Source organism: Saccopteryx bilineata, chromosome 2 (genome assembly GCF_036850765.1).
Source record: "Saccopteryx bilineata isolate mSacBil1 chromosome 2, mSacBil1_pri_phased_curated, whole genome shotgun sequence".
Lineage (NCBI taxonomy): Eukaryota > Metazoa > Chordata > Mammalia > Chiroptera > Emballonuridae > Saccopteryx > Saccopteryx bilineata.
In genome coordinates this window covers 312,913,365-312,940,726 of record NC_089491.1, presented here as the reverse complement: position 1 = coordinate 312,940,726, position 27,362 = coordinate 312,913,365, and the positions used below count along the sequence as shown (strand labels likewise).

The 27,362-nt window shown below is 48.9% G+C and overlaps 2 protein-coding genes across 3 annotated transcripts in view; both read left to right on the top strand.

Moving 5' to 3' along the window:
• Window positions 1-23,923, top strand: part of PMF1 (polyamine modulated factor 1) — a 41,095-nt gene extending 17,172 nt beyond the window's left edge. Inside the window, exons 2-5 of one of the 2 annotated variants that reach the window (XM_066261839.1) lie at window positions 15,881-15,986; window positions 17,927-18,027; window positions 21,466-21,600; window positions 21,945-23,923. In XM_066261839.1, the coding sequence (XP_066117936.1) occupies window positions 15,881-15,986; window positions 17,927-18,027; window positions 21,466-21,600; window positions 21,945-21,984 (382 nt within the window). In that variant the 3' untranslated portion in view covers window positions 21,985-23,923. Of the gene's footprint in view, window positions 1-15,880; window positions 15,987-17,926; window positions 18,028-21,404; window positions 21,601-21,944 lie in introns of both variants that reach the window. The other variant, XM_066261838.1, reaches the window with a different exon arrangement.
• Window positions 23,924-25,283: 1,360 nt separating this feature from the next.
• Window positions 25,284-27,301, top strand: BGLAP (bone gamma-carboxyglutamate protein). Its single transcript, XM_066261840.1, has 4 exons — window positions 25,284-26,386; window positions 26,604-26,642; window positions 26,833-26,902; window positions 27,028-27,301. The coding sequence occupies exons 1-4, from the start codon at window positions 26,248-26,250 to the stop codon at window positions 27,155-27,157; spliced, it is 378 nt and encodes a 125-aa protein (XP_066117937.1). The 5' UTR covers window positions 25,284-26,247; the 3' UTR covers window positions 27,158-27,301.
• The last annotated feature ends 61 nt before the right edge of the window (window positions 27,302-27,362 follow it).

The following is a 27,362-nucleotide window of genomic DNA, read 5'->3' as shown; positions in this document are numbered from 1 at the left end:
TCAGCTGGGCCCTCAGTGAGCCCCATGAGTCTCATACCCTGAGAGCTAGTTCTGTTTCCCTGCTGCCTGTGAAAATGTCTCTGAAGGGGGAGAGACGAGAAGCATCAATTCACAGGTCTCAGTGAAATGACCTGAACAGCTTGTTAATAGAGAAGATGGAGGCCACTAGGCAGGAGTTTTCTACATCTATAAATTTGGCTGGCCCTGGCCGGTTGGCTCAGCGGTAGAGTGTCGGCCTGGCGTGCGGGGGACCCGGGTTCGATTCCTGGCCAGGGCACATAGGAGAAGCGCCCATTTGCTTCTCCACCCCCCCCCCCCTTCCTCTCTGTCTCTCTCTTTCCCTCCCGCAGCCAAGGCTCCATTGAAGCAAAGATGGCCAGGGCGCTGGGGATGGCTCCTTGGCCTCTGCCCCAGGCGCTAGAGTGGCTCTGGTCGTAGCAGAGCGACGCCCCGGAGGGGCAGAGCATCGCCCCCTGGTGGGCAGAGCATCGCCCCTGGTGGGCGTGCGGGGTGGGCGCATGCGGGAGTCTGTCTGACTGTGTCTCCCCGTTTCCAGCTTCAGAAAAATACAAAAAAAAAAATTTGGCTGAGAGATGCCCAGTCCTGAGTTGTCCTAACTAATACCTTGCCATCAAGACTATAGCTTGAGGTTTCTACATTCTCAGGCTCTGGTTTACTAACTCCATTTTTTTTTTTTCTCAGCTTAGGGCAGTTTGCCACCAGTCTCTTAAACTGTTCCTTTCCAGATTATTAATAATTCTGTTGCTAGATACTGTGGATATTTTTTCGGCTTTATCCTACTTGTGCTCCTTGTAGCATTTGACACTGTTAATCACTTCTCTATCCTTGAAATTTCTTCTTTGACTTCCAACACCATTCTCTGCTCCTTCACTTCACTAGCAGCTCCTTGGGATCCTATTTCTCTACTTGTCCCTTAAATGTGTGAACATTGCCCTTTCCTTACTTCATCTTCACATGAATGACCTCATCCCATTTGATATCTTGTTGCTGCTGAAAGCCGCTCAGAGTCATGCTTCTTACCATAGCTTCCAAGGCACCACAAGCTCTAGCCCCTGCCTACTTCTTGTGCCCCTCCCATGGTACTAGGTCATATTGACCTCCATATTTCCTAGACTATCAGGAGCTTTCCTGCCTGAAGGCATTTGCACTTGATGTTTGCTCCTTCAGGTTGGTTTTCTTCCATCTCTTCCCTGACCTCTCTGAAGCCACCTTTCTCCCCCGGTTATTCCTTATCATGACACCTTATTTTACTTCTTCATAGGACTTACCCACGGTATAAAGTTCTATTGTCTGCCTGTTTACTTGTTTGAGAGCTTCTTCCCAGCATAAAATGTTAAGACCCTTGAAGACAGGATCTTATTTGTCTTGTTCCCCTCTCTCTCTATTCATTGCTTATCACAGTGCCCTGCACAAAGGAGACAGTAAATAGTTTTGGAGTAAATGAGGATTCCCAATCCACACATCTCCCCTGAGCTTCAGACCTCTATCGCCAATAGTTTACTATTGTACTTGAAATCTCCAGATAGTGTGTCCTACAGAACCACCAAGCTCGGTGTGGCAGAAACACAATTTCTCCTCCCTCTGGGGTCTTTAACTTGATTGAAAATACCACCATCTACCCATTGTCTAGGCCAGAAATTGTAAGTCCTCATTGACCTCATCTTCCCTCTCACTATTTATTTATTTGTTTGTTTGTTTATTTGATTTTTATGAGGGAGAAAGAGTAGTGGGGAGCGGGAGAGAAGTGGGAAGCATCAACTCATAGTAGTTGCTTCCCATATGTGCCTTGACCAGGCAAGCCCAGGGTTTCAAACCAGTGAGGTCAGCATTCCAGGTCAACGCTTTATCCTTTGCGCCACCACAGGTCAGGCCCCTCTCATTTCTAGTCAGCTACTAAGCCCTGTTAATTCTAACCTCTCTCCTCAGTTTCCTCCTTTCCATCCTTGTTCCAGTGCTCTAGTCCAGGCCCTCATCATCTCTTGCTAGATAGTCGCACCAGCCTCTAGACAAGACTTCCAGCCTCAATCTTGCTCCAGTGAGATTGTACAGCTGAAATTTGACCTTCTCCTGCTTAAAATGTTTAATTGGGTATGCAACATAATTTAATGACAAGATAACCTAGACATGTTTTCTTTGAATATATGTACCCTGAATTATTAATGTCATCCCATTAACATTAATAAAAATTTATAAAAAAAAAATGTTTAATTGGTTCAGGGTTGCTTCCAGAATCAAAGCTAAGCTCCTTAGCTCAGTATACAAAGCCTTTCACTCCTTGACCCCTCCCTATCTCTCTAGCCATGGCTAGGACCATGGGCTTATATTTAATACATGCACACTTGCATGCACTACAAACAAACATGCACATAAGCCCTTCTGCATTGAGTGCTGCCACTGTCCCTTCATCTTTGCCACCTGCTTCTTCCACTTACTGCTTTTCCTTAATAGAATATCTTTTCCTTCATTTGGTTAAATCTAACTTACTGTGGCTGTCACATAGGAAGGGCTCAATATATGACATGTATGAATACAGCCTTTTAAGATGCATGCAAATACTCGACCCTTTCACAAGTCATTAACTTGTAAATGCTCAATCTCAAAGACAAGTACCTATGCCCAGGACTGAAATTTCTGCATAGTAAAAGCTAGTATATTCATATGTCAGCTAGTATATTCATATGTCATTCATTTATATTCATAAATGATCCAAAGGGATATTTTAAACCCCAGATTAAACCTGACCGGGTGGTGGCACAGTGGATAGAGCATCAGACTGGGATGCGGAAAACCCGGGTTCGAGACCCTGAGGTCGCCAGCTTGAGCGCGGGCTCATCTGGTTTGAGCAAAAGCTCACCAGCTTGGACCCAAGGTCGCTGGCTCCAGCAAGGGGTTACTCAGTCTGCTGAAGGCCCACAGTCAAGGCACGTATGAGAAAGCAATCAGTGAACAATTAAGGTGTCGCAATGCGCAACAAAAAACTAATGATTGATGCTTCTCATCTCTCTATTCCTGTCTGTCCCTGTCTATGCCTCTCTCTGACTCTCTGTCTCTGTAAAAAAAAAGTCCCTTTTCTAAACTCCAGATTAATTTTCCCCACAACTTAGCATATTTTTTATGTAAATATTACCTTTACTAGAAGGGCAAATTATATGACTCACCCCAGAGTGACTGGAAGATGGTTGATCTCACTGGGCTCTCAAATCCCACAGACCGTGCACCTTACTGTCTTCAGTTAGGGCATCTTCCCTTCATTGAACCAACTGAGGCAAAGATTCCTGCATCTGCCCTCAGGCTTCAGAACAGAAATGTGGCCCTGTTGGAGCTTACCATCTGTGACCTCTGCCTTGTCTTCTGAAAATGAAGGGTTCTTTTCTGTCCTCATAACCTCCTGGACCTTCTGAGAAACAGCCTTCTCCTGTTTAGCTAAAGCAAGCAGATGAGGCTATCTCTTTTCTATGTTTTGTTACAAATCAGGATCCTCCAAGAGAGGCCATTGGATAGAGGTGGTATTGGCAGGGCTCTGGTTGAAGACCATTCAACACTGTTCAGAGGAAAGCTGGGTCTGCTATAGGTCCCCATAGCAACCCAGCAGCTGTATCACATGTGGTATCAGTCCATGAGGGCTTAGGGAGTGAGAGGTGATTGACAGTTCTGCATTCTTAGATACTAAACTGTGTCCAGTGCCTGTCTTGGTCCAGAAGTCCAGCCTGGGATGTGCTGTGCAGAGTATGATTTGTATAATAAATTGATTAAAATCCACGTCTGAGAGCAACCATTAAGAAAGAGAACTAACAGTATTTGAACATGAACTGGTAGAGTTTTAAACTAGTGGCAAAGACTACTAGTGTTCACAGGAAACAGTTCTTCACAGAAAAAAGGTTGGTTTAATACATAAGATATTCTGACTAAACTAATGCCTCAGAAATAACTCACCCTCTTTGAAAGTGCAGATAGATGATGCATGCTACTGTCAGTGACTTGTTTCTGAAGTATGGGTATGACTCATCAGACGTTAGCCTTATCATGTTGATTCTGTTCTTTATGTTTCCAGTCCATCCACCTCTTTCTACCCTTACTGTGTCTGCTTTGCTTGAGTCTGCCATCATCTCAACTGCCTCTTTTTGCTTTTTTTTTTACAGAGACAGAGAGTCAGAGAGAAGGATAGATAGGGACAGACAGACAGGAACGGAGAGAGATGAGAAGAATCAATCATCAGTTTTTCATTGTGGCACCTTAGTTGTTCACTGATTGCTTTCTCATATGTGCCTTGACCGCGGGCCTTCAGCAGACCGAGTAACCCCTTGCTCAAGCCAGCAACCTTGGGTCCAAGCTGATGAGCTTTTGCTCAAACCAGATGAGCCCGCGCTCAAGCTGGTGACCTCGGGGTCTTGAACCTGGGTCCTCTGCATCCCAGTCCGATGCTCTATCCACTGCGCCACTGCCTGGTCAGGCTCAACTGCCTCTTGAGTCTATCCTTACACAGCAACACAAGGGAGCTTTCTAAAGTACACTTCTGAAATTCCTTCCCTGCTTAAAACTTTTCTAGCTTCTTGCATCATGATATAGTCCAGACTTACGTGTCTGGTTCTTCCTTGCTTGCCTCAACCAACCTGCAGGCTTTGTGCCATCAAGGCCAAAGGCACCTGATCCAGAGCCAGATGGCTCCACCTGTCCCAACTGTGTGACTTCAGCCAAGCTTCTCTCTGCCTCAGCTTTCTCTTCTGAAAATGGGGATGATGATAATAGAACCTCCCTTATAGAGTTATGAGGATTAAAACGAGTACTCCATGTAAAGTCCTTGGAACAGTGCCTGCTTCTAGTCAATGCTCAGTAACCATTTCCTGTTTGTACATCTTCACACATGGGGGTGCATATGAACACTACTCTTCAGCTATGCAGCCTGGGTCTCTCCTGCCCTCCGGCACACTCCTACTTCTCTCTTAGGCTTCTCCAGGGAGTCTTCCCAGAGCCCCCAGCTGGGCCCCCTGTACTGTTCCAGCCTCCTTTTCCTGGTGATTGGTGTCTTTCCTTGTAAATTATATCCCCTTTCAGGGCAAGGATTGTACTTTCTTCTCTTCAGGTTTGTGCCACTGAGATAGGTTAGTGCTCAGTGTTTGTCAAGTGAATAAATGAATACAGTTATTATGATGGTATTTTTATATTCATGCTAGTATTTATCAAATTCGAAGTTTTTATCTTTTTCAGAAAAAGTGTCCCAATTTCAAATTCTCACCAGGTTTCTAGCAGTTTCCAGAGAATCCAAGCAACAGAAGGTTAAATTAATCCAAGTGATCTAATAGCCTAAAGACGTAATTGAGATTAATTTTTAAAAGACATTTTAAAATAGTCTTCATCAGTAATCACTCTTCTTTTCATCAAGAAACATTTCTGGGCCCTGGCCAGTTGGCTTAGTAGTACAGCATCAGTCTGGCATGTGGAAGTCCTGGGTTTGATTGTGGGTCAGGGCAGACAGGAGAAGTGACCATCTGCTTCTCCACCCCTCCCTTTCCCCCTCCTGCAACCTTTGTTTCTAGCACATTGCCCCGGCCCAGTGGATGGCTCTGTGGAGCCTCCAGCCTCAGGCATTAAAAATAGCTTGGTTGCACCCTGGCTGGTTGCCTCAGTGGTAGAGTGTCAACTCCGTGTGTGGGATGTCCCGGGTTCAATTCCCAGACAGGGCACACAAAAGCATACATCTGCTTCTCCACCCCTCCCTTCTTCTTTCTCTCTCTTTCTCTCTCTCTATCGCTTCTCCTCCCCTCCTGCAGCCAAGGCTCAATTAGAGCGAGTTGGCCCCTGGCACTGAGGATGGCTCCGTGGCCTCTGCCTCAGGTGGTAAAAAAAAATGGCTCCAGCCTGACCAGGCAGTGGCGCAGTGGATAGAGCATCAGACTGGGATGCAGAGGACCCGGGTTCAAGACCCCGAGCTTGTCAACTTGAGTGTGGGCTCATCTGGTTTGAGGAAAAGCCCACCAGCTTGGCCCTAAGGTCGCTGGCTCCAGCAAGGGGTTACTCGGTCTGCTGAAGGCCTGCGGTCAAGGCACATATGAGAAAGCAATCAATGAACAACTAAGGTGTTGCAACGAAAAACTAATGATTGATTCTTCTCATCTCTCTCCGTTCCTGTCTGTCTGTCCCTGTCTATACCTCTCTCTGACTCACTCTCTGTCTCTGTAAAAAAAAATAAAATAGGCCCTGGCCGGTTGGCTCAGTGGTAGAGCATCGGCCTGGCATGCAGAAGTCCTAGGTTCGATTCCCGGCCAGGGCACACCGGAGAGGCGCCCATCTGCTTCTCCACCCCTCCCCCTCTCCTTCCTCTCTGTCTCTCTCTTCCCCTCCCGCAGCCGAGGCTCCATTGGAGCAAAAGATGGCCCGGGCGCTGGGATGGCTCCTTGGCCTCTGCCCCAGGCGCTAGAGTGGCTCTGGTCGCGACAGAGCGACGCCCCAGATGGGCAGAGCATTGCCCCCTGGTGGGCATGCCAGGTGAATCCCGGTCGGGCGCATGCAGGAGTCTGTCTGACTGCCTCCCCGTTTCCAGTTTCAGAAAAATACAATAAATAAATAAATAAATAAATAAATAAATAAATAAATAAAAATATATATATATAATAAACAAATGGCTCCAGTTGCAAGGAGCAATAGCTCGATATGGGCAGAGCATTGCTTTCTGGAGGGCTTGCTGGGTGGATCCTGGTCCGTGCATGTTGTGGGAGTCTGTCTCCGCCTTCTTGCCTCTCAATAAAATAAAAAAATAATTAAAAATAAAAAGAATAACTTGGTTGCTAGAATGGCCCCAGATGAACAGAGCCTTGGCTTCAGTCAGGGTTGCTGGGTGGATCCTGGTCAGAGTGCATGCAGGAATGTCTCTCTGTCTCCCATCCTCTTACTTGGAAAAGAAGTGGTGGAATAAAAGAAACATTTTTGTCCCCGCATCCCTTTCTCAGTCCTGGGGCTGCCTAGTTTTCCCAGGACAAGACAAGGGAGAGGGAAAAGACCATTGAAACATTTCTTAATAAAAAGGGTAGCGCCTGACCTGTGGTGGCGCAGTGGATAAAGCGTCGACTTGGAAATGCTGAGATCGCCGGTTCGAAACCCTGGGCTTGCCTGGTCAAGGCACATATGGGAGTTGATGCTTCCAGCTCCTCCCTTCTCTCTCTCTGTCTCTCCTCTCTGTCTCTCCCTCTCCTCTCTAAAATGAATAAATAAAAAATTTTAAAAAATAAAATAAAATAAAATAAAAAAATAAAAATAAATAAAAAGGGTAGCTGTGAAGGTCATGGGTGGGGGGTGGAGAACACAAATTTCTGTCACAATGATCTCTGTCTTCTATCCATCACCAGCTTGTCTTGATCTCAGAGAAGTGCCAGTGCCTGCCTGCCCTCTGGTGGACAGGCTGTGAAATAGGCCTTCAGTTGGGCAACAAGCAAATTATGGACTAGGGTGAGGAAGGCAAACTTGGCTGCCTAAGCACTAACCACCATAGGAGCGCATTTACTTGTCTGTGCCTTATCTTTCCATTCCTGCACAATCTGCCTGTATATATAAACTGACAGACGGGTCACGAGGGCTTGATTCTAGCTTAAATAGTTTTGAAGTCAAATTTTAAGTTAATCTTATGTGAAAATTCAGTTCATACTGAGGTTGTGTTTCTTTTTATTCTTATTTATTCGCTTTATTTTTTTTTTCTTTTTTAGAGAGGAGAGAGAGAGGGAGAGAGAGAGACAGAGGGGGGGGGGAGGAGCTGGATTCATCAATTCCCATATGTGCCTTGACCCGGCAAGCCCAGGGTTTCGAACTGGCGACCTCAGCATTTCCAGGTCAATGCTATTTATTCACTTTAGAGAGGAGAGAGAGAGAGAGAGAAAGAGAAAGAGGAGTTGGGGGAGGAGCAGGAAGCATCAACTCCCATTTGCCTTGACCAGGCAAGCCCAGGGTCTTAAACTGGCTACCTCAGCATTCCAGGTCAATACCTTATCCACTATGCACCACAGGTCAGGCTATACTGACTTTTTAAAAAGTGCTGCCTGACCTGTGGTGGCGCAATGGGATAAAGCCGTCGTCCTGGAACAGTGAGGTTGCCGGTTCGAAACCTTGGGCTTGCCTGGTCAAGGCACATATGGGAGTTGATGCTTCCTGCTCCTCCCCCTTCTCTCTCTCTCCCCTGTCTCTAAAAATCAATAAATAAAATATTAAAAAAAAAAAAGTGCAGTAAAAACCTGAGCAAGTGGCAGCGCAATGGATAGAGCATCAGACTGGGATGTGGAGGACCCAGGTTTGAAACCCAAGGTCACCGACTTGAGCGTGGACTCATCTGGCTTGAGCACGGGGTTGCTAGCTTGATCATGGGATCATAGACCCTATAGTCACTGGCTTTAAGCCCAAGGTCACTGGCTTGAGCAAGGAGTCACTTGCTCTGCTGTATTACCCCACCTTCTGTCAGGGCACATGAGAAAGCAATCAATGAACAACTAAGGTGCTGCAACGAATTGATGCCTCTTATTTCTCTCCCTTTCTGTCTGTCTGTCCCTAGCTGTCTGTCTGTCTCTCTCTCTCTCGCAAAAAAAAAATGCAGTAAATGAAATGCTGACAGTGAACTCAGAAACAATGATGGTGTCTCAAATAGTATATAAAAGAAAAATAGGCTAAATCAGTTAATATAGTCATTTCTATTTAGAAACTCAGTAAATGCAGTTTTTGTTGTTTTGTGTGTGTGTGTGTGTGTGTGTGTGTGTGTGTGTGTGTGTGTGTGTGTGTGAGACAGAAACAGTGAGAGACACAGAGGGATAGATAGGGACAGACAGACAAGAAGGGAGAGAGATGAGAAGCATCAATTCTTTGTTGCGGCACCTTAGTTGTTCATTGATTGCTTTCTCATATGTGCCTTGACCAGGGGGGCTACAGCAGACCCAGTTACCCCTTGCTCAAAGCAGTGACCTTGGGCTCAAGCTGGTGAGCCTTGCTCAAACCAGGTGAACCCACATTCAAGCTGGCGACCTTGGGGTTTGGAACATGGGTCCTCCGCATCCCAGTCCAGCGCTCTATCCACAGCACACTGCCTGGTCAGGCAGTAAATGCAGGGGGGTTTTTTTCTTTGTTTTTTTTTTTTACAGAGACAGAGAGTCAGAGAGAGGGATAGACAGGGACAGACAGACGGGAACGGAGAGATGATAAGCATCAATCAGTTTTTCGTTGCGCGTTGCGACTTCTTAGGTGTTCATTGATTGCTTTCTCATATGTGCCTTGACCATGGGGCTTCAGCAGACTGAGTTACCCCCTGCTGGAGCCAGCAACCCTGGGTCCAAGCTGGTGAGCTTTTGCTCAAGCCAGATGAGCCGGCGCTCAAGCTGGCAACCTCGGAATCTTGAACCTGGGTCCTTCCGCATCCCAGTCCGACGCTGTATCCACTGCTCCACCGCCTGGTCAGGCAAATATAACACTTTTAGATGGAGGCCACAGCTTAACATTTTATCTCTAATGGGGCCAGTCTGTTCTTCCTACAGCTGGGTTGGTTTCTGTACAGGCAATTGTAATCAAATTGCATTTTACTAAGCACTTGTTTTCTTAAGGGGAGGAGACTTCAACTCTGAGAAGTCAAGTTACTGTGTTCCTCATTTCCCAGGAGGGTGCAGTGAGGTCTGTTCTTTTGAGACTAATAACAGCAGTTATAGCAAACATGGAGCATTTCAATGTGCTGTGAGCTGTACTAAGTATTTATATATGTAACCTTATTTAATCTTCACAGTAATTTTTTTTTAATATTTTATTGATTGATTTTACAGAGAGAGAAGGTGGGGGAATTGAGAAGTATCAACTCATAGTTGCTTCACTTTAGTTGTTCCTTGCTTGGTTGTTGCTTCTCGTATGTGCCTTGACCCAGCAAGCCCAGGGTTTTGAACTGGTGACCTCAGCGTTCCAGGTCAACGCTCTATCCACTGTGCCACCACAGGTCAGGCCACAGTAATTTTTTGAGTTATAGACAGTTACTATCCCGATTTTAAAAAATTTATTGATTTGAGGAGATCGAGAGCATTTGATTTCTTGTTCCACTTAGTTATGCATTCATTGGTTGCTTCTTTTTAGAAATTCTTATTTTCCTCTTAAGATTTAATTTATTGCCTGACCAGGCAGTGGCGCAGTGGATAGAGCGTCGGACTGGGATGAGGAGGACCTAGGTTCAGACCCAGAGGTCGCCAGCTTGAGCACGGGCTCATCTGGCTTGAGCAAAAAGCTCACCAGCTTGGACCCAAGGTCGCTGGCTCCAGCAAGGGGTTACTCGGTCTGCTGAAGGCCCGCGGTCAAGGCACATATGAGAAAGCAATCAGTGAACAACTAAGGTGTCGCAACGAAAAACTGATGATTGATGTTTCTCATCTCTCTCCATTCCTGTCTGTCTGTCCCTATCTATCCCCCTCTCTGTCCCTGTAAAAAAAAAAAAAAAAAGATTTCATTTATTGTTTTTTACGGAAAGAGGGGTGGGGAAGCAAGAAGTACCAACTCATAGTTGCTTCAGTTTAGTTGTTCATTTCTTGCTTGTTGCTTATCATACATGCTTTCACCAGGCAAGCCCACGGGTTTTTTTTTTTGGTGTTTTTTTTTTCCTGAAGCTGGAAACGGGGAGAGACAGACAGACTCCCGCATGCGGCCGACCGGGATTCACCCGGCACGCCCACCAGGGGCGACGCTCTGCCCACCAGGGGGCGATGCTCTGCCCATCCTGGGCATCGCCATATTGCGACCAGAGCCACTCTAGCGCCTGAGGCAGAGGCCACAGAGCCATCCCCAGCGCCTGGGCTATCTTTGCTCCAATGGAGCCTTGGCTGCGGGAGGGGAAGAGAGAGACAGAGAGGAAAGCGCGGCAGAGGGGTGGAGAAGCAAATGGGCGCTTCTCCTGTGTGCCCTGGCCGGGAATCGAACCCGGGTCCTCCGCAAGCCCACGGTTTTGAACTGGCACATTGGTTGCTTCTTGTATGTGCCGACCAGGGATCAAACCTGCAACCTTGGCATATTGGGATAATGCTTTAACCAACTGAGCTACCCAGCCAGGGCCCTTATTATCACCATTTGACAGAAGAGGAACTGAGGCTTATATAGGCAAAGAAGTTGTCCAAGATCAGTCAGTGAGTGGTACAGGTAGGATTTGAACCCAGGCAGTTTGTCTTCAGAACCAGTGCACTTACCCAGAACATAGGAAAGCCAAGGCTGGGAGACCATTCCAGCAGAGGGCAAAGGGGGCTTGGCAGAGAGGCCTGCAGGGATGCTCTTGGGAGAGGATTCCTCCACTCAAGTAACCCAGGTCTTGGTACCCTGAAGTCCAGGGTTGGGGAGATGGCCAGCAGTGGGACCAGCCTGGGGCCAGGCAGCCCAGGCTTCACCTCAGTCCCAGTTGCCTGGTCTGCAGCGTGTCTTGTGTGCTGCTACATATCCAACATTGTTCTGGGCACCCCGTAGATCCCATTGACATTGCAGATGGCATCCCTATCCACAAGGCTATTACAGCTTACATGAGAAGATAAAATGACAGTTTGGGGGTGGATGGTCATGAATATTTTCTAAAATGCCTCACTTTTCCTGAACCCAAGTCTGAATTGGCTCTCAAAAGGGAATCACTGAGGGGATTGAAGGAAGGGAAATGGAATGAAGGTGGTCAAAATGTATAAGCTTCCAGTTATAAGTTCTAGGGATGTTATGTATAACATGATGACTTTGGTTAACACTGCTTTATGGTATATTGAAAGTTGTTAAGAGCACATCCTAAGAGTTCTCATCACAAGGAAAAAACTTTATTTTGTATCTACAAAAGATGATGGGTATTGCCTGACCAGGCGGTGGCGCAGTGGATAGAGCGTCGGACTGGGATGCGGAGGACCCAGGTTCGAGACCCCAAGGTCGCCAGCTTGAGCACGGGCTCAGCTTGGACCCAAGGTCGCTGGCTCGAGCAAGGGGTTACTCGGTCTTCTGAAGGCCCATGGTCAAGGCACATATGAGAAAGCAATCAATGAACAACTAAGGTGTCGCAACGAAAAACTGATGATGCTTCTCATCTCTCTCCATTCCTGTCTGTCTGTCCCTATGTATCCCTCTCTCTGACTCTCTCTCTGTCTCTGTTAAAAAAAAAAAAAAAAAAAGATGGGTATTAACTAATCTTATTATGGTAATCATTTTGTAATACATGTAGGTCAGATCATTATGCTGTACACCTTAAACTTAAACAGTGCCATATGCCAATTATATCTCAAAAAAACTTAGAAAAAAAGACACCAGACCAGGAGGTGGCACAGTGGACAGAACGTTGAACTGGAATGCTGAGGATCCCAAGGTCTCTGGCAAGCTCATCTGGCTTGAGCACGGGGTCGCCAACTTGAGCATGGGATCATAGACATGACCCAATGGTAGCTGGTTTGAGCCCAAGGTCGCTGGCTTGGGCAAGGGGTCACTGGCTCAGCTGGAGTCCCCTCCCATCCCACCCCCCGTCAAGTTATATATGAGAAAGGAATCAATGAACAACTGAAGTGCTGCAAAGATGAGTTGATGCTTCTCATCTCTCTTCCTTCTGTCTGTCCCTGGCTGTCTCTCTTGCTAATTATAAAGAAATAAATAACTAGAAAAAAAGAAAGGAATCACTTTCTTCCTGGACTTACACTGGCCTCCAATTTGGCTGCCTTCCCTCCTCCCTCCTTTTTTTTTTTTACAGAGACACAGAGAGAGAATCAGACAAGGACAGACAGACAAAAATGGAGAGATGAAAAGCATCAATCATTAGTTTTTCGTTGCGCATTGTGACACCTTAGTTGTTCATTGATTGCTTTCTCCTATGTGCCTTGACCGCGGGCCTTCAGCAGACTGAGTAACCCCTTGCTCGAGCCAGCAACCTTGGGTCCAAGCTGGTGAGCTTTTGCTCAAACCAGATGAGCCCGCACTCAAGCTGGTGACCTCGGGATCTCGAACCTGGGTCCTTGGCACCCCAATCCGATGCTCTATCCACTGCGCCACCGCCTGGTCAGGCTGCCTTCCCTCCTTTTGTTTGCAGTGTTTTTCCCCATCTTACATGAATGCACATTTCCACAGTCCTTCACTTGCACTGAGTTCTCAGACTCCAAGGAGGACACTAGAAGAGTTTATGAGCAGCACTGTGGGCAGACTTTGTCACACCCCTGCCCTGGGCCCTCTGCTGCCAGCTCCTTAAACTCAGGACAGATACGCCCAGCTCAGACCCACTTCCTGTCAAGTGGGCTGGGGGGGGGAGGAACAGGATCTCCTGGATCCAAGCCAAACCCATTTCAAGCCACAATTACCTGGTTTTGATTTCAGCCCCAGTTTGTTAGGAGTCATGTGTCCCTCCACATTCCTCCATGTAGCCACAGACTGCGTGGCTAGTGGGGCCGGAAGCAAAACAACAAGATGTCTGGGACTCTGCTGAGAGTTGAAAGGATGCACATCTGTGTTCTTTGTATTGTCCTTTTATCACCTAGGTTTAGCGTCCACGGTGTACTAATATCAAATGTATTGCCAAAAAGGTGAGACACTTGTCGCCCTTACCCAGAGGTATGCTACTGGATGCTTACAACCAGCTCTCAAAATAAAGCCCTGGTGCCTGACCTGTGGTGGCGCAGTGGATAAAGCGACGACCTGGAACGCTGAGGTCGCCAGTTCAAAACCCTGGGATTACCTGGTCAAGGCACATATGGGAGTTGATGCTTCCTGCTCCTCCCCTCTTCTCTCTCTCTCTCTCTCTCCTCCTCTCCTCTCTAAAATGAATAAATAAAGTCTTTAAATAAATAAATAAAGCCCTGGCTTTTGTGTTTGTCCATTTCTGAGGTGTAAATACTCCTAAGCTTACCAATACAATGTTACTATATACAGAGTTGAGAGAAGGACAGCAGTACACCTTTATAGTATATTCCCATAGATAGAAACAATAGGTATAAACAACCATAAGAGCAAAATGTGTTAGAATGATTAGGAAGTTGTATATATTCACTAATTAGTAGTACCTATGTTTTTAATACAATTTATTGTAAGTCTATATAATTTAATTTTAAATAATGGCTGTGTTTAACAGCTGGCTCATAGATTTCCTGAAAATTTAACAATTGTCTTTAGCAAGCAGCTATGAACTGGCTTCAGCATACCATTGCTGCTATTCTTCACCTGTTTCAAAAAACATTATTGGCCCTGGCCGGTTGGCTCAGCGGTAGAGCGTTGGCCTGGTGTGCGGGGCACCCGGGTTTGATTCCCGGCCAGGGCACATAGGAGAAGCGCCCATTTGCTTCTCCACCCCCCACCTCCTTCCTCTCTGTCTCTCTCTTCCCCTCCTGCAGCCAAGGCTCCATTGGAGCAAAGATGGCCCGGGCACTGGGGATGGCTCCTTGGCCTCTGCCCCAGGCGCTAGAGTGGCTCTGGTCGCGGCAGAGCGACGCCCCGGAGGGGCAGAGCATCGCCCCCTGGTGGGCATGCCGGGTGGATCCCGGTCGGGCGCATGCGGGAGTCTGTCTGACTGTCTCTCCCCATTTCTAGATTCAGAAAAATACAAAAAAAAAAAAAAAATCAAAAAACATTATTTAGGGAAAGTAATTTTTGTGTAGGGTGAGGAGGCCTAGACAGCCAGGAGACTGGGGAAGACCCAGCAGTAATTCCCAAGGTGGGGAAGGCGGCGGGGGTGGGGGGGCTATCCACCAGCCTGACCTACACACTGTTGAGCATCTGGACCCACAGTAAAGCATAAACGTGAGCATTCATGCCTCCGAAGACTCCTTTCTGCAGATCATTTGAACATTGCTTCATCAAAGAGGTCTTCACTGTGCCCCCAACGTAAAGACGATCCCCATAACATACTCTCTCAGCCCTGAAATCCTGAAGCACTCTCCACAAGTGGTCATCACCATCTTCATGTGTGGGTTTCTGTGTCTGCTGCCATCTCTCTACTGGGAGCTCTGGGGGACACACCACTCAGTGCCTGATGGGTGACCAGCACATAGTAGGCACTCAGTGAATGTTTGTAGAAGGGGAAGGGCCTGAGAGAGTAAGGAGAAGAGAGAGAAGACAGCCAAAAGAGTTCATATAACTTATTTCTTTGTCCAAGAGGAACAGCTATTAGGAGTGTACTGGGTAACTTTTGATAGAAAGGATGTATCAGTGAGATGCTCTCAGCTGCCAGAGACCTGATTTTTAAATGGCTTGAACAATAGAAATCCATTACTTCACTGAAAAGAAGCCCCAAGGGAGAGTGGCTCAGGTTGGTGTTTTCAGCAGCTTGACGATGTCTTCAGAGACTCCAGTTCGTCCTCTCTGCTCTGCCTCCTTAGGGATAAACCCTGCCCTCAGGCCAGGTCCCCCGTGGTTGCTGGGAATTGGAGGCATCACCTGGATACAGTCATGTCCTATGAAAAAGGCATCAGTTCCTTCTTGCTAGAGTTGCTCTCTTTAGGAACAAGAAAAGTTCTCACACAAGTTGCATGCCCTGTCCTCATCTAGCCCTGAAAGGGGACTGGAATGACCAAGTGCTCAGACCAGTAATCTGAGTTTTTAAAAACCCTCCTGGTGATTTGATGCTCAATAAAGTGTCAGAAACAAAAAGTGTGGCTGAATTAATTGTGACTCTCCCTTGAGGGGAAAACAACCTGAAATCAGCTGGGACTCTGCAGAGGGGCAGAAGGGAGACTAACGGGGACTGGTGAGGTTCAGCCTTCCTCAATGACTGACTGGCGTTGCCAATGAGGCATTTTGCATCCACCACTTATAACCAGGGCAATAACCTAGAGGGCTGTGATGACAGGCAGAGGTGCCCAGGCAAAAGCCAATGACTTATGACTGGCCATGTGTTTGACTCTCCCATCTTTGCCATCTCTCCTTCCCACCACAGCTACCAGAGATTCACTGACTGTTACAAGTGCTTCTACCAGTTGCAACCTGAGATGACACAGCAAATCTATGACAAGTTTATAACTCAGTTGCAGACATCTATCCGGGTGAGTAGCAAGAAGCCCAGCAGTTATTGTTGGCTTGGATCCTGCCTCCAGACCATCACCCCCCCAAGGCAGGGACCCTACCCTCCACCCCTTTCTAGCCTCAGTCCCTGTAACTATCCTTTGTGCCCATCAGGCTGCAGTGGCAATTGTCCCTCCCTTCAAATGACATGGGTATCTTAAATGCCCCTTCTTTCATTGTCCTGTATTATAATTATGTGTTTATATGTTGTCTGCCCCACTAGACCTGTGAGTTCAGCGAGGACATGACTGGGTCTTCCTCTTCTTTGTATCTCCAGACCTGGTGCAATGCCTGGCACACAGGAGGCATTTCACAAATTGTTGAATTCAGTGGAACTGCATACTAGAGGGAACACAGAAAGGACAGGCTTCCATTCATGCTCTCTTTTGAGAATTAAACTTCCCTGCTGTTACACTTCAGGATGGGCCCCTTAAGCAGCCAGGTGTACATGTGGTATCAGCAAGGGCATGGGGAAAACAGCAAGGCCTGCAGTACTCAGATGATGAGCCGAAGGAGAGGCTTGCTGCAGGCTCTTTTTAAATGTTTTCCATTTTATCCTTTTTTTTTTTTTAAAGAGACAGGGACAGACAAGGACAGACAGGAAGAGAGAGAGATGAGAAGCATCAACTTGTAGTTGCAGCACCTTAGTTGTTCATTGATTGCTTTCTCATATGTGCCTTGACAGGGGGGCTCCAGCAGAGTCAGTGACTCTTTGCTCAAGCCAGTGCCCTTGGTCTTCAAGCCAACGACAATGGGGTCATGTCTATAATCCCACACTCAAGCCAGTGACCCTGCGCTCAAGCTGGAGGAGTCTGCACTCAAGCCAGCAACCTCAGGGGTTATTTTTGTTTGTTTTTAAATGTTTATTTTATTGACTTTAGAGAGAGGAATGGAGCAAGCAGGAAAGGGACAGAAACATCTACTCTCATATGTGCCCTGACTGGGGACCAAACCGGCAACCTCAGGGTTTTGAACCTGGGTCCTCAGCATCCCAAGTCAACTCTCTATCCACTGTGCCACTGCCTGATTAGACATTCTTTTTTCCTTTTTTGTGGCAGAGAAAGAGAGTCAGAGAGAGGAACAGACAGACAGGAAGGGAGAGAGATGAGAAACATCAATTCTTTGTTATGGCTCCTTAGTTGTTCATTGATTGCTTTCTCATATGTGCCTTGACTGGGGGGCTACAGCAGACTGAGTGACCCCCTTGCTCGAGTCAGCGACCTTGGGCTCAAGCTGGTGAGCCTTGCTCAAACCAGATGAGCCCACACTCAAGCTGGCAACCTCGGGGTCTCGAACCTGGGTCCTCCACATCCCCGTCCAACACTCTATCCACTGTGCCTCCGCCTGGTCAGGCTGATCAGACATTCTTTATTTTCTTTTCCTTTTTTAAAACATTTACTTATTTTAGCCTGGCCTGTGGTGGTGCAGTGGATAAATCTTCGGCCTGGAATGCCAACGTTGCCGGTTCAAAACCCTGGGCTGCCCTGGTCAAGGCACATACAACAAGCAAGCAATAAACAACTAACATGAAGCAACTATGAGTTGATACTTCCCATTCCATGCTCCCTTTTCTCTCCTGTCTCTGTAAAATCAATAAATAAAGTGTTTTTTTTTTAATTTACTTGTTTTAGAGAGAGGAGAGCAATAGAGGGGGGAGGGAGGAAGAACAGGGGGAAGAGCAGGAACCATCAACTCCCACATGTGCCTTGACCAGGCAAGCCCAGGGTTTGGAACTAGTGACTTCCGAGTTCCAGGTCATTCTTTATTTTCTTACTGTAAAAGTCACATGTAGAAATATCGGAATGTTTGTATAAAGACACTACAAAATTTAGCCCAAATCTTACTAAGTGCTGTTAGCAGTTTAGCATATTTCCACTATAGACTTGTCTAGTATCATAGCTCTTTCCTCCTTTCTCTTCAGGAGGAAATCTCTGAAATTAAAAAAGAGGGGAACCTGGAAGCTGTCTTGAATGCCTTGGATACAATTGTGGAAGAAGGCAAAGACCTAAAGGAGCCAGCCTGGTGAGAAGGGCCATGGGAGGGCTCAGAGAGAAAGAGGCTGCATTTCGGTATCTGGAATTAATGGACCCATATGCACGAGACCTGGGTTCACAGAGAGGGGACCCTGTAACAGAGACAGGTGGAGAGGACAGACACCAGATAGTAACCCAAAACAGTGAAATGAATAGCTCCCTCTAGGACAGCGGTTCTCAACCTGTGGGTCGGGACCCCGGCGGGGGCTGAACGACCAAAACACAGGGTTCTCCTAAAGCCATCGGAAAATACATATTTATTATACAATACATTTTTAAATAAAATATGTATTTCCGATGGCTTTAGGCGACCCCTGTGTTTTGGTTGTTTGACCCCCGCCGGGGTTGCAACCCACAGGTTGAGAACCGCTGCTCTAGGGAAAAAAGCCCCAGAGCCAAGTGCATGTTGGCCAGGGGTTTGAGGCAATCTGAGGGAAACCTTCCTAGGGAGCTCATTTTAGGATTTATCTAGCCTGTGGGAGAAAAGGTGGGGGAAATGAAAGGCAAAATAGTAGGTTTGAAATATTATGTCCACTAGGCTAGCCCAATATCTGGTGTTTTTTGTTTGTTTTGGGTTTTTTTGTTTTGTTTTTTTATTTTAATTTTTATTTTTTTACAGAGACAGAGAGAGGGACAGACAGACAGGAACGGAGAGATGAGAAGCATCAGTCATTAGTTTTTCGTTGCACGTTGTGACACCTTAGTTGTTCATTGATTACTTTCTCATATGTGCCTTGACCGTGGGGCTACAGCAGACCGAGTAACCCCTTGCTCAAGCCAGAGACCTTGGGTCCAAGCTGGTGAGCTTTGCTCAAACCAGATGAGCCCGCGCTCAAGCTGGTGACCTCGGGGTCTCGAACCTGGGTCCTCTGCATCCCAGTCCGACGCTCTATCCACTGCGCCACCACCTGGTCAGGCTTGTTTTGTTTTTATAGTGAGACAGACAGACAGGTAGACATATAGGAAGGGAGAGAGAGCTAAGAAGCATCAACTCGGCCCTGGCCGGTTGGCTCAGTGGTACAGGGTTGGCCTGGCGTGCAGGAGTCCTGGGTTCGATTCCTGGCCAGAGCACACAGGAGAAGTGCCCATCTGCTTCTCCACCCCTCCCCCTCTCCTTCCTCTCTGTCTCTCTCTTCCCCTCCCGCAGCCAAGGCTCCATTGGAGCAAAGTTGGCCCGGGCATTGAGGATGGCTCCATGGCCTCTGCCTCAGGCGCTAGAATGGCTCTGGTTGTGACAGAGCAATGCCCCAGATGGGCAGAACATCGCCCCCTGGTGGGCGTGCCAGGTGGATCCCAGTCGGGCGCATGCTGGAGTCTGACTGCCTCCCCATTTCCAACTTCAGAAAAATGCAAAAAAAAAAGAAGCATCAACTCATTATTGAAACACTTTAGTTGTTCGCTGATTACTTCTCATGTGTGCCTTGATGGGAGGCTGCAGCCAAACCAGTGACCCCTTGCTGAGCCAGCGACCTTGGGCTTCAAACCAGTGACCTATAGGCTCAAGCCAGAGACCATGGGATCATGTTGATGATCCCACACACACCAGCAACCCCTCAAGCCAGATGAGCCTGCACTCAAGCCAGCAACCCCAGTGTTTTGAACCTAGGACCTCAGTGTCCCGGGTTGATGCTCTATCCTTTGTACTACCACTGATTAGGTCCAACATCTGATTTTTATTCATTTGTTCATTCAACAAATATTTAGGGAGCACATACGGTAGGCCCAATAGTGTTTTAAATGCCAGAGGTTCAGCAATGAATAAGACACAAAAGACCTGCTTCTCCTGGAGCTGACATTTTAGGGGCAACCCTGCTGCCTGGTATACCCGTGCAGGATGGAGACAAGGAGTGAAGAGTTGAGGCCACCAAGACCACAAGTGACCTGGGCTTCTGCCTCTTGCCACCCTCTCATGCCTGAATTGGATTGTAGGCCAGGGAGAGTCAATAACTTTCTTATGCTTTCCAACATTTTTATGCTTTTTGAATTTTATTTATTATTTATTTGTTTTAGAGAGAGGAAAGAGGGAGAGAAGGGGAGAGGAGCAGGAAGCATCAACTCCCATATGTGCCTTGACCAGGCAAGCCCAGGGTTTCAAACTGGCAACCTCAGCATTCCAGGTCGACACTTTACCCACTGCGCCACCACAGGTCAGGCAGTTTGTGACCTTAATACTTAAAAGAATTAAGTTTTAGCCTGACCTATGATGGTGCAGTGGATAAAGCGTCAACACAGGGTGCAAGGGTCCCAGGTTCGAAACCCTAGGTTTGCCTGGTCAGGGCACATACAAGAAGCAACTACTACGAGTTCAGGCTTCCTGCTTCTCTCCCCTCTTTCTCTCTCTCCTATCTCTAAAAAAATAAATAAATTTATTTTTTTTTAAAGAATTAAGTATTATAACTGAAAAAGAAACTTTAAAAGAACCTACAGGCCCTGGCCGGTTGGCTCAGCAGTAGAGCATCGGCCTGGCCGTGCGGGGGACCCGGGTTCAATTCCCGGCCAGGGCACATAGGAGAAGCGCCCATTTGCTTCTCCACCCCCCCCCCCCTCCTTCCTCTCTGTCTCTCTCTTCCCCTCCTGCAGCCGAGGCTCCATTGGAGCAAAGATGGCCCGGGTGCTGGGGATGGCTCCTTGGCCTCTGCCCCAGGCGCTAGAGTGGCTCTGGTCGCGGCAGAGCGACGCCCCTGGTGGGCGTGCCGGGTGGATCCCAGTCGGGCGCATGCAGGAGTCTGTCTGACTGTCTCTCCCCATTTCCAGCTTCAGAAAAATACAAAAAAAAAAAAAAAAAAAAAGAACCTACAGTGGCTTCCACCCCAGTACCCATCAGAACTGATCCATCTCCTCACTCTGGGTACACAGAATGCCCTATAATCTTGTCTCTCCAGAACTATCTTTCCTTCTTCCCTTGTTAGCTAATACCAGGGCCTCTCCAGGTCTGGGCCAACTCTCAGGCAGCTACTCCATCTCAGAAGGCTCATCCTGCTTCCACTGTCCCCACACCTTCAGCTCAGTCTAGAGTGGATAAACCATCAGGACAGATGGTCAGTAAGACAGAGTCAAAGGCTGAAGCCACCTCTAGCCCTGGAGTGTTAGAGATGGAAGAGCGTATGTGGACAAGAGGGGAATGGCTGGGAGGGCTAAGATATGGAGTGAGAAGGGGGAAAGGTGGATTCCTGGGTACCAGTGCTGAGGGACAGGAGGTTACTGTTTCCATCAGGAGCAGGAGCCATGCAGTTGGGTCTTAGGAGGTGAGAGGAACCAGTCCAACTTGAGATTAGAGATGGGAATATCACTGATGAAGTCGGAAGTAGAACAGTCACCCACACATGTCCTCCCCGTCCCCACACCATGCTCCCCGCTGCTCTCCAGGCGCCCTAGCGGGATCCCTGAGAAAGACCTGCGCAGCAACCTGGTGCCCTACTTCCTGCAGCAGCGGGACATCCTGCAGCGTCGTGTGCAGAAGCAGGAGGCTGAGAACAGGCAGCTGGCAGACGCCGTCCTGGCTGGGCGCAGGCAAGTGGAGGAGCTGCAGCTGCAGGGCCAGGCCCAGTGGCAAACCTGGCAGGTGAGTGCCTTAGCCCTGCCCTCAGGCACCTGTTCTCTGCTGCAGCAGAGGAGAAAACAGACCAAGAGAGATCAGAAGATCTGGGGGACACTTGGGGATCCCTATTGAACATGGGCACTGTTCTGGGGAGGCCCAGCCTCAGTAGCCAAGGCACCCAGCCTGCCATTAACACTTGTTAAATGGGGTGTTGGGGGAGACTTCTTTACATGCCCTGCTGGGCCTTTCTTTGACATGAGCCACAGACCCCTACCATTCTGGGGGAACCCAGGCCTGGAGGCAAGGACAGCAGGTAGAGGATTTGGATTTTATCCTTTCCCAATTGTCTCTTCTCCCATTGATGGCAGGCTCTACACAGAGGACAGAAGGAGCTGGTGGCCATGCTGAGGGAGCCTGAGTGAGGAGGAGATGTTCAGGCCCAGGGGCAGAAGGTGGTCAAGGTGAAGGGCAAGCTGCCTCTGAGAACAACTGACACGTTGCCTAGTCCCTAAGCAGTGATGGAATTTGATGGGAGACAAGGCCTGAGCAGTCCCCACTGCCATTGTGCCTTGGGGTCACACATACACACACACACACTCCCCCACCCCTCAGATTCCTCCCTGTTTTCTTCTAACTTGAGGATTCTTGGCCAGGTCCCACCTGGGAATCAGGTACCATGCCTCTGTCCTCTAGGTTCTGGCCAGTACCTCCACCCCACCTCACACCCTGCCAGCTCCTGAGCTCTCCCTAGGACCTGGCTTGGGGAATCTGTTTTCAATCTCTACACATTTCCCCCTTGCCAGCCCGCTGACAGTCATGCCATGTTCTCTCCCACGTCCGTAAATAAACTTCCTCCACTACACTGTAATCTGTAAGCATGTTTCCTCTGCCTGGGTTGCACTTATGGGCCAAGACCCCCTGCTGGGCTCCTGAGTTCTGGCTCTTCAAGGCTTCAGCTGTAGTCCATTGAGAGCCTCCAGTCTCAGGGGGGTTAGTGGGGGTATCTGACCATCATGTGCAGAAGGTCAGTGAAGCCCCTGGTCACAGAAACCAGGTCCCCTGGGTTCCTTGAGGCCAGGACAAGCTTTCAGGGGAGTGTCACTCTGACCAGACCAGCCCACCCTTCTCTTTGCCAATTTGGGTTAATTCTGAAAAAGGCTCCACTAGTGGGCCTCAGTGTTTGTGTCTGGTGAGTACACACATTGGTAGGCCCTACAAAAAGCTGGATGCGTAGTCCTCTTGTTTCTCACACCTCACTCAGCCAGGGCCAGCAGAGCATAGAAGGGCTCAGCAAAGGCAGAACAGGTGGTGCCTGACCCGTGGTGGTGCAGTGGATAGAGCATCGACCTGGAACACTGAGGTCAGCTCTTCAAACACCTGGGTTTACCCGGTCAAGGCACTTATGACAAGCAGTCAGTCAATGAACAATTAAAGTGAAGCAACTGTTGATACTTCTCACTCCCTGCCCCTCTCCTCTCTCTGTAAAATCAATAAATGAAATTAAAAAAAAAAAAGGCAGGATAGGTGCTTCAACCAGACCAGAAGGTGAAGGGGAGGGGATGGGCAGAGCAAACTTTCTGCCTGGTGAGTCTCACCCCTTACTCTGTGGATAGAGGATTGGTTGGGTCTGTCTAGGACAGGCATGGCCAACATACAGCCCAGTTTATGCGGCCTGCGATTAAACTTTTAATATTCTCCGCATGACACACTGTGGAAATGAAATAAGTGGTACTTTTAAATTGTTATACATAAAAACCATGATATCTAACCATTGTACAACAATGCAAGTTAAAATCTCAGCTACTCAGAAGCGGAAGCATCTTTCACTATTGGAAATTGAGATATTTAAGAAGATAGTGATACATGGAAAAGAATTCCGCATGTGACTAATCTAGGATTAACTTCCAATAATTGGTCAAATGGATTCGTGATACTTCTTTATTTTTTAAATAAATTCCATTATAAAGATTTACAACTTTTGTATTTGTGGCATTTTTATAAGCAATTGAATAATGGAAAATATGGAAATTTAAAAAAACTTGCCAAAGAATATTTAGTAATCTTCAGCTCAACTTATATTTGTGAACAAACTTTAATGAATCTAAATAAAAGTACAACAAGATCGCCTGACCAGGCGGTGGCGCAGTGGATAGAGCGTCGAACTGGGATGCTGAGGACCCAGGTTCTAGACCCCGAGGTCTCCAGCTTGAGCGCGGGCTCATTTGGCTTGAGTAAAAAGCTCACCAGCTTGGACCCAAGGTCTCTGGCTCAAGCAAGGGGTTACTCGGTCTGCTGAAGGCCCACGGTCAAGGCACATATGAGAAAGCAATCAATGAACAACTAAGGTCTCGCAACGAAAAACTGATGATTGATGTTTCTCATCTCTCTCCATTCCTGTCTGTCCCTGTCTATCCCTCTCTCTGACTCTCTCTCTGTCCCTGTAAAGAAAAAGAAAAAATACAACAAGATCAAGATTGAATGATTTATATTTAGAGGCTGTGTTAAGAATAGCTACTACAGGCCCTGGCCGGTTGGCTCAGCGGTAGAGCGTCGGCCTGGCGTGCGGGGAACCCGGGTTCGATTCCGGCCAGGGCACACAGGAGAAGCGCCCATTTGCTTCTCCACCCCCCCTCCTTCCTCTCTGTCTCTCTCTTCCCCTCCTGCAGCTGAGGCTCCATTGGAGCAAAGATGGCCTGGGCGCTGGGGATGGCTCCTTGGCCTCTGCCCCAGGCGCTAGAGTGGCTCTGGTAGCAGCAGAGCGACGCCCCGGAGGGGCAGAGCATCACCCCCTGGTGGGCAGAGCATCGCCCCTGGTGGGCATGCCTGGTGGGCGCATGCGGGTGTCTGTCTGTCTCTCCCCGTTTCCAGCTTCAGAAAAATACAAAAAAAAAAAAAAGCTACTACAGGTATAGAGCCAGATATTAAAAAAATAATAGGTGATGCCAAGCACCTCAACACATCACATTAATTTTTTTTGTTAATTTGTTGTACTAAATTACTTACATTTATTCATAAATAAGTCACATAATGCCCTAGCCGGTTGGCTCAGCGGTAGAGCGTCGGCCTAGCGTGCGGAGGACCCGGGTTCGATTCCCGGCCAGGGCACACAGGAGAAGCGCCCATTTGCTTCTCCACCCCTCTGCCGCACCTTCCTCTCTGTCTCTCTCTTCCCCTCCCGCAGCCAAGGCTCCATTGGAGCAAAGATGGCCCGGGGGCTGGGGATGGCTCTGTGGCCTCTGCCTCAGGCACTAGAGTGGCTCTGGTCACAACATGGCGACGCCCAGGATGGGCAGAGCATCGCCCCCTGGTGGGCAGAGCGTCGCCCCATGGTGGGCGTGCCGGGTGGATCCCGGTCGGGCACATGCGGGAGTCTGTCTGACTGTCTCTCCCTGTTTCCAGCTTCAGAAAAATGCAAATAAATAAATAAATAAATAAGTCACATAATAAAATTTTGTTTACTTAAACAAATCATTTTTGTATTTCACATTTTTTAATTCTAATATTTCATCCGGACCATGAAAAAGGTTTTCTTTTAATCTGGCCCAGGGGCAAAAACTGTTGGCCATGCCTGGTCTAGGAGCACTGGGAAACTCGGACATCAGGGGCCCCTTGCTTGCCACCTCCACCTAAGTTGAGCCCATGGCTCTTCTCCCCTCCCCCCCCCCCCCCGGAGCTGCAGCATCCAACCAAACAGACTGTCCCTCTGCCCCCTTCTGCCCAGCCACACAGGCCCTGGGGTGGGGGGAGCAAATGCTTTGTCAAGTGAGTGGGTGGAGAGTGAGGTTACCCTCCCTCCTCTGCAGGCTGCGCTGAGGCAGAAGTAGAGCTCAAGTATAGGATGGGGGTTTTCAGACTGGATGTTCTGTCCCCTAGGACAGGTCCCCAAAGTTTTTCATGTGGAGGATGCTGCAAGGACAGGAAGAGTCAGGATCAGGAACCCAGAGGTGCTCTTCATCTCCTTGTTCTTCAAAGGCCCTGTGAGGGGCACAGGGAAGGTAGTCCTCACGACATTGACCACCTGGCCTGCCCCAGACAGAAAGCTGTCCTTAATATCATGCCCAGCCTCACTTGTGTTGGCTTTTGGCTCTTGGCTGTCAGCTAGCTGACCATTTCTTCTGTCCTGATGCACAAGATCTGACCAGAGTCAAGCCACCCCCACGTTAGGCCTGCCTTTGGTGTCTCACAGGGTGAATGAGGCCATCGCTGGGCACTCCCTCCCTGGGTTTGGCTCCTGCCCACAGCTGGCAGTGGAAATCAGTCTGTTAGAGAGCTATAGCCCAGCTCTGCTCCAGTCTATTTTGGACCTCTGGGCCCCTTCCTCCCTGGGTCCCCCCATTCCCCTTCTGGCCTGTCCAGCTGGTGCTCAAACTGAGGCTGAGGTTAGGTCTCCGAAATAGAATGAGTAGGGGCTGGGGGACCTGGGGTGGCCCCCTTAGGGAGAGGCAGGGGGCATCCAGAGGCTGGCAGTCTCGGATTACCACCCACCCTCCTCCTTCACTACCAGGGCCCTGCCCTGTCTGCCCTGTATGCAACCACAACATCCTTTGGGGTTTGGCCTGTAGATCTGGGGCGGATGACCCCCAAATAGCCCTGGCAGGGTTGCCCATGTCCCACCCGCACCATGATCAGGCACCTCCACCCTGGCCTCTAGGCACAGCCCAAAGAGTATAAATGGTGCTGGAGGCTGACAGAAACAGGCCAGCTGAGTCCGTGCAGCAGATCCAACGCAGCCTCTTGAGACACACCATGAGACCCCTCATGCTCCTCACCCTACTGGCCCTGGCTGCACTCTGCCTCACTGGCCAGGCAGGTGAGTATCCCCCACTCCCCCCAGCCAGTGAGGAGGGAGCACCATGGCCCCGCTTCTCCTCACTCCTCCACTGGCAGTCCCCTTGGCCATATAAGCTCAATCCATTTGCCCCCAGCTCTGTCCTTGTGGAGGGAGAGAGGGAAGAGCAAGCTGGCAGGCAGGGGAGGAAGGGGGCTGAGGGGTGAGCAGGGGTGATCCGGGCTACTTTCCTTTGCAGATGCAAAGCCCAGCGGTGCGGAGTCCGGCAGAGGTGCAGGTAGGAGGCAGGTCTGATGGGGGCTGTGTGCCACATCACCCAGCTGCCCCACACTCCCTCACTCTGGTCCCCTCAGTCCCATTGCCTCCCTCCTGCTGGCTCCTGTCTGGCTGTCAGGAAGGCCAGTCTGCTCCCCACCTCATCCCCCCAAACTCACAGCCACCTGATGCCTGCCCCCTCTGGTCCACAGCCTTCGTGTCCAAGCAGGAGGGCAGCGAGGTGGTAAAGAGACTCCGGCGCTACCTGGATCACGGGCTGGGGTGAGAGAAAAGGAGGTGATGGGAGGACAGGGTGGGCCCCTGGTGAGGACTTCAGAGCCCCATGTGCGGTGGGAGGGGAGGGGGCATTTTGCAGGGAAGCTGATGCCACTGTATTGGGCTCTCAGAGCCCCAGCCCCCTACCCAGATCCCTTGGAGCCCAAGAGGGAGGTGTGTGAGCTCAACCCGGATTGTGACGAGCTGGCGGACCACATTGGCTTCCAAGAGGCCTACAGGCGCTTCTATGGTACAGCCTAGAGCTGGCAGCCCTGCTGGCCCCCTGGCGGCCCCTGCTCTGGTCCTCTCCGGGACCCCTCCCCCGCCCTTCACCCTGACCTCCCTGCCTACCAGTGTGGGGTCACCATCCATCTAGCTGCTCCAGAATAAATTCCAGAAGAGGAATTGGTGGGGTCTGATTCTTTGTTCACCACGGAGTGGGGCAGGGAGGGGGGTTGGTGTTAGG

What these genes read in the sequence shown, in the direction of transcription:
- BGLAP (XM_066261840.1), top strand. Translation starts at nt 26,248, where the DNA reads ATGGTGCTGGAGGCTGACAGAAACAGGCCAGCTGAGTCCGTGCAGCAG. An exon ending in CTGCCTCACTGGCCAGGCAG is followed by an intron (nt 26,387 to 26,603) that starts GTGAGTATCCCC and finishes TTTCCTTTGCAG; the next exon opens with ATGCAAAGCCCAGCGGTGCG. An exon ending in TACCTGGATCACGGGCTGGG is followed by an intron (nt 26,903 to 27,027) that starts GTGAGAGAAAAG and finishes TTGGGCTCTCAG; the next exon opens with AGCCCCAGCCCCCTACCCAG.